We start from the raw sequence: 17,622 nt of genomic DNA on the forward strand, positions 1-17,622 counted from the left end.
GTGCTTGTATTGTTAATGCTATTATGTCCATTTGATATTCAAAATCTGTTACTGGTGTAGGATCTTAGGGGCAGATTTATACTTTTTGATGCAAACCTGCGTTAGCGCAGGTTTGCTTCAAAAAAGTATAGCGCCGGCTAGCGCCATTCCATGACGCCGGCCAGGCGCCATATTTATCAAATGGCGGTAGCCGGCGTTAAGGCCCTGTTAGCGTCTTTGTAAAGGACACTAACAGGGCCGGAGAGGTGTAGGGGGAACCGGGGCTTGTGCACCAAATTATGGCGCTACACTGTTTAGAGCCAAAAAAAACTGCCTCTAGGGAGTGTAGCGCCATTTTCTGGCACACAAGCCCCATGGACATGGCTCTTGTCTTAGTAAATACAGGAGCCATGCCCACCACCCCAGGGGCCCCGTGCAGGCGTCCCCAAGTCAGGGCCGCCAAGTGGTGTTGGGGAAAAAAAATAAAAATACTTACCCGGACTTACCTCGGATGGGTCCCCCGTCCTTAGGTGACCTCCTGGTGTGGGTAGGGGTGGGTGGGGGTGTCCCTTGGGCCAGGGAAGGGCACCTGTGGGCAATTTCCATGGTCTCTGACCATGGAACTCTGCCTACAGGTCCCCTTACGCCTGCCCAGACCCAGACCCAGGCGTTAAATAATGGCGCTAAGCATGCTTAGCGCCATTATTTAAGACCCCCATCCCCGTGCTGGATTTTAGCATGGGGGATAAATATGTTGCAAAGGCCATACCGTCCTTTTCTGGACGGGAACACCTCCCTTGCATCTCATTGATGCAAGGTAGGTTTTTCCCTCCAGAAAATGACGTAACTCCATTACTTTGGCGGTAGACGTGTCTAGCGCCAAAGTATAAATATGGAGTTAGGTTTGTGCTGAATTAGCGTAAAAAATTACACTAATTCAGCGCAAACCAAGTATAAATATGGGCCTTAGTTTTTTTGGTAGTATCAGGACACTCTGAGGTTTCCAACAGAGACGGAAGTCTGATAAGGATAACTTCCCATAAGGCACTAGTTTAAATGATGGATTGCCGAGTCATTTCCTAATGGCTGCTATCATGCCCTACTGTCTTATGACATTACATCTCTCCTCGTAGGTTATGCTAATTTGGTATGGAAACACTGGCAAGAATCCTACAAGGTTGCCGTTCTGAAACCCCAGTAAATATTTGTCCTGCCGGCCACCCTGGCATTTCCTCGTGATTCTATGAGACATTAATATAAATACAACAGAACTCATTAAGAATCACTGGGGTAACATACAAGTTGAAAAGCAACATACATCCAGTGTCTGAGCTCACTGGCCTTCATAAGCCAGGAGAACTTGAAGCTTTGCACGAAACCACTAGGTATTCCTGCCCATCTAGACCCAACAACATGCTTTGAGCAGCAATGTGTGTTATTGGGTGACAGCCTGTGAACTATTCCTCCATTGACAGCGGGCATCTCAGTGATGTACATTGTTTCTACAATGACATTAATCCTAGTAAAAACTTTTGGTTTCTTTCTAGAAGAATGGACAACTGAGCAGTAAGAAACGTCTGCTGTTGATATCTCTATGGCAGCATACATGATGTTTGTAAATGTTTTATACAGGAAAGACGCATGGTCTTCTAGAAAAAGTAGTAAAGCAGCGGGCTGTAATAACAACCCCGAAGAAATTCATATGAGACCTTATCAGCTCCCATATTATAATCATTTTTACCTGCGGTAAGGTGGGATAAGCCACGGGAATTATCTGCTTCTGATTTTCCGACAAAATAATGATGTCGTCGATTGCCCATTGGTCATACCCTTCTCCTGAAAAAACTGGCTGCCACCAGCGAAACCTGGTGCAGGTGGTCTTCGCTGTGGCAGGGAGGTCTTGGTACACAAACCTGTGGAGGAGATCCGAAAATCAATCATAAATGTACATCTTTAAATAGTGGCAAGACACTTGGAGCATTAACAAATAAAACAATGTCACAATTAAGTCAGTGTTGTTCTTCAGTGCTACATGCATGCATATGTTTGGCCTGTTATGTGTTTCTTTGAAGATTCTGAGGTTGAAGATGTAATGTCCTAAGATATCAGCAATTTGTAGGAAAATATGGTTTTCTGCTGAGGTTTTCCAGTAACTTCAAAACACTGTACAGGACCTACTGGCTCCCTCATATTATTACCAGTCTCTGTTCCTCCCTTTGTAATTATACAGATCAGAGTAGAGATTCTGAATATTTCCCCTTAATCGATATTGTACAGCAGAGGGAGTGGGGGGGGGACTCAGAGAGACCTAAATACTGACTGAGGTAGTAGCTCCTTCCAGGCGAGGAGCCAGTTAAAAATGGTAGAGCGGGGGTTAAAAACGATAAATGTTGACACCCATGCTGCTGCCAGGTTTAAAAGTGTACTTAGGTCACATGAGCCTTTCTCTAATGCTCCAATGCGTCCCTGTGCTACGTGAAACCTAACAATTTGCTTAAAGGGAAATGTCTGAATGTTCTTGCTGAATTTCAAAACTTCCAATAGTGCAATTGAACAGGGGCAACTTTCACTGATGATGAAACTCGCAATTCGAATTTGGGTTTCTTAGAAACTATATATGACCGTGATCAGGGCCAGCTTTAGACCTGGTGGCACCCTGTGCGACATTCTTCTTTGGCAACCCTCACCCCATGACCACCTCCTCAGATTCACTTACTACCATCCGGGACAAATGTGCCCCTCATCTCTCCATAGCCTAGTGTCGTAACAAAGGCCCCAGCAGTGAAGGGGGCCCCCTCAGCAAGTACATAGTGAAGGGGAGGCAGGCCCCTGACTGGGTCCAGGGAGGAGGAAGCCCCACATGTACTTTGCAGGGGGGGGGTTCTTCAGTTTCATTAGGCCACTGCCATAGTCCCTCTTTCACATATATCCACTTTTTTTTAAGCACCTGTAAAGGCTGGCTTTACTAATCCACTCAGCTATCCACATAAAATAAAGTTCTGTTCTTTGCAGTAGGCATATTAACCCTCTACGCGACTTTATGGCGAGTCAAAGCTGCACTCTCTAGTAGGAACATTAATCACAAAATGTTTCTTGACATTTTGTTTCCTGAAGGCTAGACGCACAAGGAACTTTTCAGAAGGTACTTTTAAATTACAAGTTTTGTATGTTATTGCTAAACAAAGCACCCCCCTGAGGTCAGCACCCTGTGCGGCCGCACCGCTTGTACCACCCTAAAGCCGGCCCTGACGTGATTTGGGAAAGGTTGTTACACATGGTGCTAGTAATTCCTATGGCGGGGAATCATCTGCTAGAAACAACAGTTATGGGCGAATTACATTCACCTGCATGCCAACGAAGTGAAAATCAACATGAGGCCAACTTGACTACAAGATCTTTATCACCTCAACCAGGCTTGGTTGACAAATGTGTACCTCAGACTGAACTTGATAAAAACATAAGTCAACCTCATTGCCAATAGCGAGTTAAACCTGGCTCACCGACTGTTCACCATTGATAGTGACCCTTCTTCCAAAACATCTCTCAAGAAATCTGAGATTGTCTGGTCCCTCCTCTTCCTTCTACCGAGACTTTGGTACTGAGCTATTTTGCAGTTGTACTGGTGGACTGATTGGAGCTTTTGCAATCTCAAGATAGCAAATTTTAATGGACAAACACTCAATAGCGATTTGGTAACACGGTACCCAATCACAATTTGTATTTGTGAGTACATACCAAATTACTATTTAGAAAGAGTGTGTTTAGGGCGTTGTTTCCAAATAGCAATTTGAATTGCGAAGTATTGTTTTGCGACTGAAATCTGGTTGCAAAACATTGATATTTTGCTGACTACATGATGGTCGTGGTAGACCATTTACAGACTGCAAGGGATATCAAAGGGACCCTTTCCCCTTTGTGAATGTTGACAAAAAATGGGACTGCTACATACTCCTTAAAAAAAGTTTGTCAGCCTTTTAATTTTTTTTAAATGCATCCTGTTTTCCAAAAAAAGACTGTTTTATTTAAAAGCAATCAAAGACATAGTGAACCGCTGACCCAGCAGGTTATCATCCCTGTGATGGCAGTGAATCGTAGTTGGTTACAATTTGCGATCTACCTCATTAATATTCATGAGGTATGTCAAACTGCAACCCTCTCTGATTTAGTATTTTATGAACTGGTCTATTAATAGATAGATGAGTTTAAAAAACACCATAGGTTTCACAAACAGTCGGTGTGTAAATTGCGGCCAGTTGTCTGGCCCTACACCCCTACTACCTTCGAGGCTCACACTTCAAACCCATCCTAATGGGATGTTAGGAGCACACTACTCACTGACCTTTTTGACATCACTCCAGCTCCTCCGAGCACTGTGTGCCTGCCCTTAGAAATGATAGATATTATCCAGGAGGACTAGTACTCACTGCCCATCGAGACTCACAGCATATGAAACAGGAATGACGCCCTCCATGATGTACTAGGTAGAGATATCCAGCACCACTCAATCTGCCTGAAGAACTAAACTGCTCATAAGGCTAAAGAGAAATATTAAGGTGCAACATCAGTAGATTCAACAGCAAATGAATCAAGGAAACCAGGAGAACACACATGTTCATGATATTCATCTGTAACAACATCTTTAAATTGGTCTTGTCCTTCACTCCCTCACATCAGTATGGACCTCAAAACACATCTACTCAAGGAGCAAGCCCACCACCACCATAAAGGAACAACCAACTCCTTTACTGAAGGGACTAAAAACATGAACCATTTCTCCCCACTTATGCCTTTGACCTTAAATAATTTCCTATGCACAATTTGAGTGCTATATGAATGTTAATTATTTCATATGAGGACAGGGTGGCTTGGTGAATCTAACTGATACATTAACATTGAGGGCCCAATCAACAGGATGACCCCGTCACATCTTTAAGCGGGACACTGTTTAGCAAATGTTTATTACTTTAGCTAAAAAGCTGTTCTTAGTCATCCTGGTTAACATGCTGAGAAGACAACTAACCTTCACAAAAGTTACTGATATCCACAGTAGTTTAAATGCTGAGCAGGTGGTAGAGGTATCTAGGTTTTCTACCAGCTAGTTTAGGGGAATAAAAATCCCGATAATCTAATGTTAGGATTTCCATATAAAATGTCAAAGAGGATACCCAGGGCTTAGATTGTGTCTGTGGTTGCACCTGTTGAGCACCAGAACTCATTTTTGGGGACCAGGACTTATTCCTGAAAATTACACTTTGACCCAGAGCAAAAGACAGAAAAGTAGAAAAAAAGACAAAAAGGAAACCAGAAAAAGGTAGAAGAACAGTGGCAAAGAATTGAGGCGAGTCAAAAAGGAACCTGTAAGAGTGAGATTAAAAGACAAGAAGTGTATAGAAGTTGTTAGATCTGCCATCTTTTGGCGTGTTTCCCCTGTCTATTTGCCTTCTGACCTCCTGTTTTTATGGTATGCACTTTACAACTCCTGATCAGTGCTAAAGTGCAAGTGCTTCCTATGTAAATTGTATAGGTGATTGGTTTATCCATGATTTGCATATTTGATTTAAGTCCCTAGTAAAGTGCACTATGTGTGCCCAGGGCCTGTAAATCAAATGCTACTAGTGGGCCTGCAGCACTGATTGTGCCACCCACATCAGTAGCCTGTAAACATGTCTCAGACCTGCCACTGCAGTGTCAGTGTGTGCAGTTTTAAACTGCCATTTGACCTGGCAAGTGTATCCACTTGCCAGGCCCAAACCTTCCCTTTTTATACATGTAAGGCACCTCCTAGGCAGCCCCTAGGTAACCCCATGGGCAGGGTGCAGTGTATGTTAAAGTGCAAGGCCTAGCTCTCTCAGAGGTTAACATGGGGACTGCCTTTCAATATATTTTAAGTGCAGTTTCCGATTGGGAGCAGATGGAGATTGGAGTTTGGGGTCTCTGAATTCACTGATAAAGTTGTTTTTTAGATTGTCAGTTTGAAAATGCCATTTTTACAAAGTGGGCATTTTCTTGCTTAACAGTTCTGTGCCTCGGCCTGCTTGTGTATTCCATGTCTGGGCCAGACTGACAGATGGGCTGTTGTAAACTCCCTCTAGACAGTGCCACAAAGGGAGCTGGGGTGTAGCCTGAATATCCTGATGAGTCTCCTGGGCTAGAGTGGGGAGTGAAGAGCTGACATCTACACCTGAAAGGGCTGTGCCTGTCCTCACACAATGCAGTCTCTGACCCCCTTGAGTGCGTCTGGAGCAAGGCCTGGGCAAGGCAGGATCTTGTGAACAACAGAGACTTTCCTTTGAAGTTTGCCTACTTCAAAGGCAGAAATGAGTATAAGTGGTGGACCCAAAACCCCAGCTTTTTAGAACACTTCTGGATCAAAAGGAACCTCTGCCAAGGAGAATAGCTGAAGAGTTGGAGGAGGAGTACTGCCCCTTTGCTGTGTGCGCTATGCTGAGTTGGTCTGCAGTTGCTGCTTCGGCCTTAAAGAGGGCAAAGACTGGACTTTGCTGTGTATCCTGCTTGTGAAGTTTCTCCAATGGCTCAGAGTATAGCTTGCCTCCTGTTGGAAGTCTCAATGATATCAAAGACTTCAGCTTCATCTGCCTACAGCACTGGGAACTGTGTGTTTTGTGCTGCAACAGAAGAAAAACCACAGCGACGCTGTCAATGATGCTGCTGCCTGCACCATTACCTGACAACGTCACGCAGAGCCGTGCCTCACGTCGCACAGAGCCGTGCCTCACGTCGCACTGCAACCCTGGTCTCACCGACGCCGCCACCTGATGCCGTCACCGAGCCGCTGCTTGTACCATGACCTGTGGGCCCACACTCTGCATCACACCGCAGCCTTAGCATCCCCGACACCTCTCCTCGCTGACACCACTGCCACTGCCTGCACCGTGGTCTGAAGACACTGCTCGTGAGGTACACAACGCACTGTCCCGTACCGCAGCCCCGGTCCACCGACGCCAGCACCATCGACTCCTGTGTCATCAACAGACGCCTCTGTCTACACCGTGACCCGTGGGTCCCTCATGGAGCCCGCTCCGTGCCACACCGCCACCTTGGGCCTACTTGTAAGGAAGCTGGCCTGGTGTGTGGTGTGTACCTAAGGTACTTACACCTTATACCGGGTCCAGGTATCACCTATTAGTAAAGTGTAGGCAGTGTCTAGAAGCCAGGCTCTCTAGAGGTAGCTGTGGATGAGCAGCCAAGGCTTATCTAGGAGACATGCAAAGCTCATGCAATACCACTGTAGTCACACAGCACTTACACACATGAAAGAAAACACTCAGTGTAATGAAAATAAAGGCTCTTTATTACAGTAACACAGTACCAAAACACTAAATGCAAAGCTCATGCAATACCACTGTAGTCACACAGCACTTACACACATGAAAGAAAACTCTCAGTGTTACGAAAATAAAGGATCTTTATTACAGTAACACAGTACCAAAACACTAAATAGGCAATACTCCAATAGAAGGTAAGTGACACACCAAATATGTACACTAGTAATCAGTAATAGGCATACAAAGTGATAGAAAACAGGGCAAATAGCAATTGAGAATAGTGACCATAGGGAGAGCCCAAACCATATACTAATAAAATGGAATGCGAATGTGGGACCCCCATCTAGGTAAGTGGAATGTGTAGAGGGGAGCTGGGGGAACTGGGAAACCCCAAAGGTAAGTACCAAGGTAAGTACCAGCAACCAGGAAGAAAGGAGTAAGTTAGTGGATTTTCCCCAAAAGGACAAAAAAGAAGATAATGCAACACCCAGACAAGACTGCAAGAGAACCAACTGTGAAATCCTGAAGAAGACGACCTGTGGAAGAAGGGGACCAAGTCCAGAAGTCACAAAAGTGTCCAGTGGGGGCAGGAGCCACTACCCACCCGTCTGTGGTTGCAGGAATTGGTTGATGGTAGGACTAAGGAGGTCAGGAATGCAGCCCTAAAGCAGGTAAAAAGTTCTTGGAGGATGCAGTCGATGTCCCACACTAGATGGATGATTGCAGTCAGTCAGTGGAATGTAAAAGCTACCACCAAGCCTTGCCAAAGGCAGAAGTCGCAGTGAAGCAAAAGAGGAGCTGCTGTGGACCAGCAAGGTCCAGGATCACTCAACCCATGGGGGGAGTTTAGGGGGGGGGGGCAGCAAGGCAGAAAGTCCACAGAAGAAAAGGCAGCCTCCACTGGAGACCTAGTGGAGAAGGAACAAGGAGCCGCAGAGGAGCCCACATAGCTCAACTAGAGAAGGGTCCCATGCTGCAGGAGAAGCACGCAGAGGGCTATACATCACAGGGAGCGTGCATCGCTGGGGGCTGTGGCTACACAGGGTCTCAAGGTCCCCCGGAGGAGAGGCCAACAAGCCTTGGTAGCTGCAAGAGTTGTGGTGCACGGGGGTACTGTCCTGCATGGGAAGGCAAAGTTGGATAGCTGGCAGAGAGGACCAAGTGGACTATTCCAGACCACCACCCATGATTTAGGATCAACGCAGCTCAGGATAAGAGGCGATACACACAGCCGGTCATCATTGCAGTTGGTGTCTGCGGATGCAGAGGAGTGACTCCTTCACTTCAATGGAGATTCCTTCTTTCTTCGCATGCAGACTTGCCAAACTCAGAGGATGCACAGCAGGGGAAATGTTGCAGAATCTGGAAGGAGCCATAGAAACAATGTTGCAAGCAGAGTCTTTGTCGTGGATGCAGATTGGCAGTTCCTGGAGGTTCCAGCTGCGGTTCTAGTGGCTAGAAGTCAAAGTGGAGGTTGCAGAGGAGTCCTGCTGGAATCTTGCAAGCCGAATCTGAGGACCCACCCCAGAGGAAGACTCTAAATAGCCCTGAAAGGGGGATTGGTCACCTAGCCAGGTGACCACCTATCAGGAGTGGGCTCTGACGTCACCTGCCTGACCTGGCTACTCATGTGCTCTAGGAGGCCTCTGCCCACCTTGGATTCAACATGACAGAATCAACTGATTCTTAGGAGGAGCTCTGGGCACCATCCCTGGGGTGGTGTTGGACAGGGGAGTGGTAACTCTCCTTTCCATTGTCTAGTTTTGTACTGTAGCAGGGACTGGGCCGGGGTCCCTGAACCAGTGTAGACTGGTTTATGCACGGAGGCCACCAAATGTGCCCTTCAAAGCATACCAGTGGCTTGGGGAGGATACTTCTCCCAATCCACGTAACACCTATTTCCAAAGGGAGAGGGTGTTATCTCCCTCTCCCAAAGGAAATCCTTTGTTCTGCCTTCCTGGGCTTGAGTTGATCAAGTAGCATGAGTGCAGAACCCTGTATGAGGGGTGGCAGCAACTTGGGCTGTCCAGAAAACCCCAGCAAAGCTGGGGGGCCCTCTAAGGAGCCCCCAGAGTGCATGGAACCATATTTCCAATACTGGCAACAGTACTGGGGTACGATTCCAACATGTTTGATACCAAATATGCCTAGGTTTGGAGTTACCATTATGTAGCTGGAATTAGGTAGTGACCTATGTCCAGTACACACATAAAATGGCATTCCTGCACTCACAAAGTCCAGGAAAATGGAACTGGAGTTCATGGGGACACCTCTGCTAGTGCATGCCTTCACACACAGGTACTTGCACCCTGCCCTCTGGGCTAGGAGGGCCTACCATAGGGGTGACTTACAGTGACCTGGTGCCATGACCTGCAGTGAAAAAGTACATGCACCTTTTCACGCAGGCTGCAATGGCAGGCCTGCAGACACATTTTACATGGGCTCCCTATGGGTGGCATAATACATGCTGCAGCTCATGGGAATCTCCTGGTACACCAAAACCCTGGGTACCATATCTAGGGACTTACATGGGGGCATCAGTATGTCAAATGTGTGGTATATGTGGTTCAAGTAACCAAGTTTAAAGGGAGAGAGCATAATCACTGCGGTCCTGGTTAGCAGGATCCCAGTGAACACAGTCAAACACACTGACAACAGGCAGAAAATGGGGGTAACCATGCCAAGAAAGAGGGTACTTTTCTACACTACCAACAACAGCATTTCAGCAACGACGATGCTGCTGCCTGTGACTTGGAAACACCGCACATCACACCGCAGCCGTAGTCTCACTAATGCCGCAGGACGCCGTCACTGAGCTGCTGCCTGCACCGTGCCCTGTGGGCACCACACGGCGCATCGTCCTGCTTCACACCTTAGCCCCGACGCCATCCACGCCAGCGCTCCTGATTTCGTCATCAGCCCAGATTTCGATCTGGAACACGTGTGACTACAAGGGCCTGACCACTGTCGCACCGACCTCCTGAACCACCCCCTGCGATGCCACACTCTGGATCTGTTTGAGGGTCTTTCTGACACCGTAGCTGGCCTGCAATGCAGCGGCCGGCCTCAACTGTTGGATTTGTTGTTCACGACGTTGTCATGGTCCCAGACAGAGCTATCAACTTCAAGGAACTGTATTTTTAAGTTAATTCTTACAAGATTCATATCTTTAGCACTGTATGTTGGATTTTTCTCGTTTTGGTCTTGTTTTACAAAGCTAAATATTATCTATTTGTCTAAAACTGGTGTGGAGTCCTTTTGTAGTATTTCACTGTATTACTGTGTGCTATGTGCAAAGACTTTACACATTGCTTCTGAGATAAGTCTGACTGCTCATGCCAAGCTACCATGGGGATGAGCAGGGGTTATCTGAGCTTAGACATGTCTCAGGCCTGCCATTGCAGAATGTGTGCACAGTTCAAAGGAAGACATGGAAATGACTGCCTGTGTGGAACCTAATAGAGCACACATGTATTTACCCAGAAGGTAAGAGGCATTTATGGATTGGAGAGCCATACTCCTTGCTGAAAACATTTTCTTCGAAAATTGCTCCAGCTTGTTCAATTCCCTGTCAGCTGGCGTGGAGGAAAAAGAGTTCAGCGCCATTTTAAAGGAGGATGAGAAGTACACCACTAAGCTCTCTAGTTATGGATGTGCCGATAAGAAGCTGGGATATCCCAGAGCTAGCTTATTCTGCCGGGCAATCGGTCTCGACACAATGGTAGATGTTGTTGGTTTCTCCCAAATGTACATCAGTGCCTCATTAACTGGAAGTAAGGGTTCTGCTATTTGGGGCGTGGAGCGTTGGATTTGACCTATGAAGGTGGGAGCTTCATGTCTAACATGTCTAATATCCTTGCAGCCTTCCTGATTACTGTGTGATAGGAGGTCACTTGCATTGCAGGAATGCACATCGGTGACAGTAGTTCCCACTCTGTTGAGGTATCAAGCTCATGAGCATCCTTCAATCCTGCAAAGCCTGCAAAGCCTGAATCAAGAGAGCTGTCTCCTTCATTATCTACACTGAAGTCTTCTTGAGGGTCCGTCTCTACAAATAAATATCTGCTTTCTTCTAACAGCAGATGAGCACCTCCTCTGGAGTGAGTTGGCATTAGTGGTGGTACCAGCGGAGGTGAAGATAGTGGCTGCAGCTCCAGCAGTGCCTTTTGCGACACCGGTCATATTGCATGGGATATTGGTGGCAATGAACATCTAGGCCTCATATTCTTTGAAAACTCTGCAGTGCATCTTTTGCACAAGTGCCGACGTCAAGGTCAGATCCTACGCTCCACAGACAAATGTCATGAGGGTCTCTATGTCATTCTGTGCAAGACGTGACTTTTGTAGACTTATTACAGGTTCCACCCTTGCACACTGACATCAGTTGGTTTCTGACCCATCGGAGGCCACAGCTGCAGAGGCAAAATCAGATTGTGTCCAGTGTTAAGACCTCTAAGTTGGAATCTTATTAAATGTAAGAGCCCAGTTCACAGAATGGGGAGGTGGAAGGGTCAGTGAGGATTCTACAGTTAGATTGTCTCCACCAGAAAGAGCATTACCAAAGGTAATTAACTGGTTCTTCTGAAAGAGACTCCTAACCGCAGATTCCTAATCGTTTGAACAGCTACCAAAGCAGTACCTTCCAGAAAGTGAGGTTGTGAACCAGCTCAAGTCAAAAAGTCCTGAAGCTCCGAGTGGGTGAAATGTAGTTTTTGCAGCCCTCACAAATGTCCTGAACAAGGAACCCCATGCATCAAAGCAGTACTAACAGCATTGGCTGTGGTAGAATAACAGTGCCCAAAACAAGGCATTGCTGGGCTTGGAACAACACAAACAGTCAAACTTCAGACAGTATGGCATGGAATAGACTGATCTGTTTAGAGGTGCACCTGGCCACAAAAGTACCCCAACCACATGTATATACAGATTTGGTTGAGGGACACCTGGCTGTCAAGATGACATCAACCACTTTAGAAGGAAGTTTGAAAGCACTCAAATATCACTGCTCAATCTCCCAGCGTGGAGGTGTAGGGTGCGCAGGTTTGGGTGCAGAACCCTGCCCTGCTGCTATGACAGAAAATCCTTCCAAAGAGACAGTTTGATTTGGGGATAGATGTTCACACCCAGGATTTTGGGATACCATACTCTCTGGGCCCAATTCAGGGCCATTAGGGTGACTTGTGACTGGCAAGACCTCATCTTCTTCAGAGGTATCCGCAGGAAGGAGTACAGGAGTAGTGAGTTCGACTCTATATGAAGTATGTCTCTGAGCGAGAGATGTCTTGGAAACTCCAAAGCACAAAAATGCAGACATTGTGTGGTCTCGGCAGTGGCAAAAATATAGAGATAGGGTTCCCTCAATAGGTGGAAAAGATCCCACACCAACTCCAGATGTAACTGCCACTGATGATCCTCAGTGCCTCACCAGCTTAGTTTGTCTGCTCTGGTGTTCAAGGAACTCACCAGGTAGTGCATCACCAGAAAGATTCCTTGGCAGTCTAACCATGTCCAGAGATACAAAGACTCCTAGCACAAGATCCATGACCACACCCCGCCTTCCTTGTTGCAGTACCACAAGGGGATGGTGTCATTTGTGAGACCCAAAATAGCTTCCATTTTAGGGATGGCAGGAAGACTTTCAACTCCAAGCGAATGGTTTCCAGCTCCAAAAGGTTGGTATGGAGCCAACTTCCATCAGTCCAGATGCCTCTGCTCGCCACCTCTCCCAGATGGCCAACCCCAACCCATCAGTCACCACTGTAAGCTGTGCATGGGGTAGGGAGAGGGGTCTGCCACTGACCTAATCACAGTCCAGCAGCCACCACTGCAGATCTTTCTCAGTCTCCTCTAACATCTAGACCAGATCGAAAGATCACCTTGTTGCTGTGCCCACTAGGATTTCAAATCCTACTGCAGAGCACCCATACGCCATCTGGTGTGCTTGACCAGCAGGATGCAGGAATGCATTAGTCCCAGCAGCGCCAGAGTCATTCTCACAAATATCCAAGGCTGATTGTAGCCCAAATGTACTGGACTCTCTGTTCCTGGGAATAGATAGGCAACTGCACCAATATGATGTCCAGAAGGGCTCTGATGAAAGGGAGCATCTGCAAAGGAGTCAGGTGTGACTTCACATCGATAGTGAACTCTACTGATGTTAGGAGTTCCTCCAGAGTCTGGTGGTTGTTGACGACTGCTTGGAGCGAGCCTGCCTTCAACAGCCAGTCATTGAGGTAGGGGAAGACTGGATCTCCTGAACTCCAAAGGTGTGTTATAACCACCACCATCACTTTCATGAACACCTGAAGGGTGTTGATGAGACCAAAGGTGAGCACACCGAAGTGAAACTACTCCTGGCCTCCCACTAACCATAGGTAGTTCCTGTGGGCCTGGACGATGGGAATATGGAAATAAGGGTCCTGCAGGTCCAGCTCCCCCATCTAGTCTCCATGGTCAAGGGTGGAAATCCAAGATGGGACAGAGGCTTCCATTTTGTTTTCACAACAAGAAATAGTACGAGTAACAGCCACAACCCACTTCCAGTGTCAGCACCCTTTTTATGGCTCCTTTGGCCAAGAGAGCCAGCACCTCCTGCTTTAACAGGGACAAGTGGTCCTCCGTTAGCCGTTTTGGGTATGGTACAAGGTGCTGCAGGTTTTAGAGGGATGGTAAAGAGTAACCCCGCAACACAATTTGCAGGACGCACTTGTCTGAAATAATCGTCTCCCATCCTTTAAAAAAAAAAACATGCCTCTGACATGGTGGTTGTGTGCCACCAAAGGAACGCTAATGAAGATTGGGGGCTGGGACAGCTGAAGGGGCAAGAGACTGGGTTGCACGCTGTCCTGTTGTCCATATGTTTGGTGGGCACTACAGCCACAAAAATATTTGAGGGATTGCTACATCAACTGCATTTGTTAGTGATAATGAAAGCCTCTAAAATAGACACAGAGGGGGCAAAACTGATGATGTGGCTTTGGCAGAGGAGCAGAAAAGCAAAGGAGTGTGCATTGGCCTTGCTAGCTTTAAAACACTCCAGGGCTGAATCTGCTTTGCTCCCAAAATGTTTTGGACTGTCACCTTACATGTCCATGACACTTGCCTGAACGTAAAGGAAAAGACGCACTTCACAAAGGTCTCTATTCTGTTAAAATCTTTGTAAAGGGGAGTAGTCAGGAAGAAGATTGGCAGAACTTTCTAGCAGAAGTTTCCACCACAAGGCTTGCAGGAATAGGGAGTTGGATACTGAACTCTGGATCGCCTGGATACAGCAGATGGCACCTGGCAACATGCCAATTAAGAGGGGGGGGGGGCCTGAAGAGGATTTGCCCCAGGTCTCCAAGCATGTCTGGAAGTGCCTCATTAAAAGGCAAAAGGTCTCAAAACTGATTTGGCCAGTTTGAAGTACCTACAAAAAAACATTGGTCATTACTTCCTGGGTAGGAAGCTGGAGATAAGGACTTCCACCGCCCTCCCTACACCCATGGCGAAGGAGGTGCTTTAGTCTGTGGCAGGGTCCACCAGCAACACCAGTCCAGTTTCTCGGGAGGTATCGTAACCACTGGCATCCTGGAGTTTCTCGTACCAGGTAACCTCCTGATAAAACTGGGCAAACTCCTCCCCAAATTCATAGCCCTTGTACGAGTCCTTACCACATAATTCATGTGCGACATGGGCCCTTCTGGAGGGTATAGGGGTTGACTCAAAAGGGTGACGATGTGGCTGTGATGCATTTAAAGCAACTTGTGGCCTCAGGAGAGGTCAAGGAGACACCATTATAGCGTCAGATGGCACTATGTGTTGACTGCTGTCATCCTGAGTCGATGCCACTAGTATCGTCGTCAGTGGGTCGTGTTCTGGTGTGAACTGATACTGAGGCTGGTCTGGAACCTAGAATGAATCTAGAGGGCCCAGTTGGCACTGAGGGCAAACCTATTGGAGGATGCCTGACTTGGAGGTGCCACTGCTCCTTGGGTGGGGTCCGTAGAAGCACCAGAGGGAGCTGGTAAAATTCTGAAAACCTCATCATGGCTGCACAGAATTCCTTGCTCTCCGGTAGTACCGCCGATGGCCCTGGAGATTCAGGTAGCAGTGGCACAAGCGTTGGAATTGGCTCTAAAGTGGAACAACCCTTTTTTTCTTAGACTTACCTGAGGATTTGGACCTCGACAATGACTTGTTGCAGAGCCAACCTTGGGAACCTGTTCGGGACCAGGCTGTTGACCTCGACCAGTCACAAAGTGGGGCTATGCTGTGCTTCACTGCGAACAGCTTTGTTTCCTGATCCTGATGGCCTTGGGTTGCATCAAGGTGCAATCACAACAGGCTGTTGAGTTGTGGTCTGACTTCAGGCAGGTTTGAATCTTGTAGATTTTGAAGGTTACACAGTCCCTTAAACACTGTAGAAATGTTGAAAAAGCCAAAAAGACAGTCTCAAGAGAGACAAGGGGTAGTTCTGGATCTGCATCTGTTAGAGTGGAAAGAATGGAACTGATGTGAATGTGCATAGGTGGCGCCTATATAGACACGTGCACATTACGTCTGGCAAGAAACATCGATGCAGAGCTGACATTGCCACATGTTGGCACTTAGGGGTACTGCTGAATATTTTCCAGATCCAGTCTGATGCATGTGAGAGTATTAAAAAAGTGAGAAATCTGCTGTTAGAAGTTTCTATCAGAATGAGTTTTTTGCGTGGAAAAATTATTGACCTTGTTGAAGATAAAGAACGATTGTTGATCATGTCAACACTTCTGCAATTAGGAGAGCTCCGGAATGCATCGAAGTAATAAAAAAAGGGAACTGATGGGGCACTTTATTGCTCCAGTGACATCATGAGTCATCATGCGTGGCGCTGTGATGGATTTAGATCCCTTATTGGTTTGGGAGAGCTAATGAAGAGCTTCCTGATCCAGAATGTTTTTTGTGATCAACAGACAGTGAAGGATCTGCAGGTAGAAATAACTGTCAGAAAAGGAACTTGGTACTGCAGAAAAACACTCGAAGTAAATGAAGTAAACAACTAACTGTTGTCCACGATATTCCTGTTAATGTACACCTCTTCCATCAACAAAATGGAGCTAACTCACAGTTCCAGTCAGAGTAGTATTGAATTTTTTCCCTTATTGCTGTCACCATGAGGTCACTGTTTCCAGTTACCAACAAAGGTTTTCCAATAAATGTTTACAATCTGAGTTTAGCTGCTTAGACAAATTTTGAGCGGCTACATTTTGCTTTAAAAAGACTGCCATCAATAGTCTTTGAAGACTACCAAATCATAACTTTCCTCTCCACCAATTTCAAATTTCTTAGCTTTCAAACTGAACTGATGATCCTTCAAAGTGCAGGGCTGTAACAAAGTGCTAAAGTATAGCACCAGATTTCCTTCTGTCTCAAATTTAATCCTTCCTTCTGTCTGCCATTCAAACATTCAGCATCCCTAAAATCCCATATCAAAGGAGGTAATGCACTCTTCTTTGGCCTCCTGAGGCAACTGTGATCCTTCTCAAAGATGTCTTTGAAACAGCAACCAGTCTAATCAGAAGAGAATTGAAATGTGACCTTATCAACTCCACACTCAGAAATTTGTAATGTACCCCCTCTACCAGCATGTATCTATTTAAAATACTTGTGCATTCCCTGAAGAACTATACACACTCACAACCTAGACTATTTAGCTAACAGACTGTCTTTCACTGCCCACTGCAAAAGCAACCTATCATAAAAATTCCCAAATCCAAAAAGTAAAAAACAAACACTAGCATTCTCATCCGTTTAGAGAGACCACTTCGGTTGAGGTTATTATTGTCACTTTGTTCAGTCCTGGACTTTGGGTGGCAGCCTAAAGCATTTTGTATATTTAGTGTTATTTTGTTTCCCTTGAAGTAATAAGACTAACAGGCCTGAAATGAATGATTTGTAGGTGTAAAGTTAAGGACACGAGACAGTGTGAGTAATGACCTGGAATGAGATGGTCACACTACATCATTTGCCCCCACTTTCTGGCTCAGTGGCGTAATGAAACTTGAGAGCCTGCCCTCCCCTCCCCCTGCAAAGTACCTGGAGAGCCCCCCCCTCCCCTGGACCCACTCAGGGGCCTGCCGCCTGTGCACAGTGTACCTTGCTGAGGGGGCCTCTGGAGCGAGGGTGTCCCCCACACAACAGGGGTTGTGGGGGTCTTTGTTACGCTCCTGAATCTCATTCCTCACAGAAGACTCACTTCTTTCCTACCAACCTTCAAAACAAAACTCAATACCCTGCGCTTCTCCTTATTTCTCCCCCTTACTCTGGCTCTTGCTTATACCCTGCTCCTCAAAGGAATCAGCACTGTAAATTTGCACTCTGTCAAAGTTATGAA

The 17,622-nt window shown here is 46.6% G+C and overlaps 1 protein-coding gene across 1 annotated transcript in view; it reads right to left on the reverse strand.

The window, feature by feature from the left end:
- RELN (reelin) overlaps positions 1-17,622 on the reverse strand; it is a 1,304,886-nt gene that overhangs the window by 378,074 nt on the left and 909,190 nt on the right. Inside the window, exon 26 of the mRNA XM_069229640.1 lies at positions 1,721-1,892. Within this exon, the coding sequence (XP_069085741.1) occupies positions 1,721-1,892 (172 nt within the window). The remainder of the gene's footprint in view (positions 1-1,720; positions 1,893-17,622) is intronic.

Source organism: Pleurodeles waltl, chromosome 4_1 (genome assembly GCF_031143425.1).
Source record: "Pleurodeles waltl isolate 20211129_DDA chromosome 4_1, aPleWal1.hap1.20221129, whole genome shotgun sequence".
NCBI classification, from domain to species: Eukaryota; Metazoa; Chordata; class Amphibia; order Caudata; family Salamandridae; genus Pleurodeles; species Pleurodeles waltl.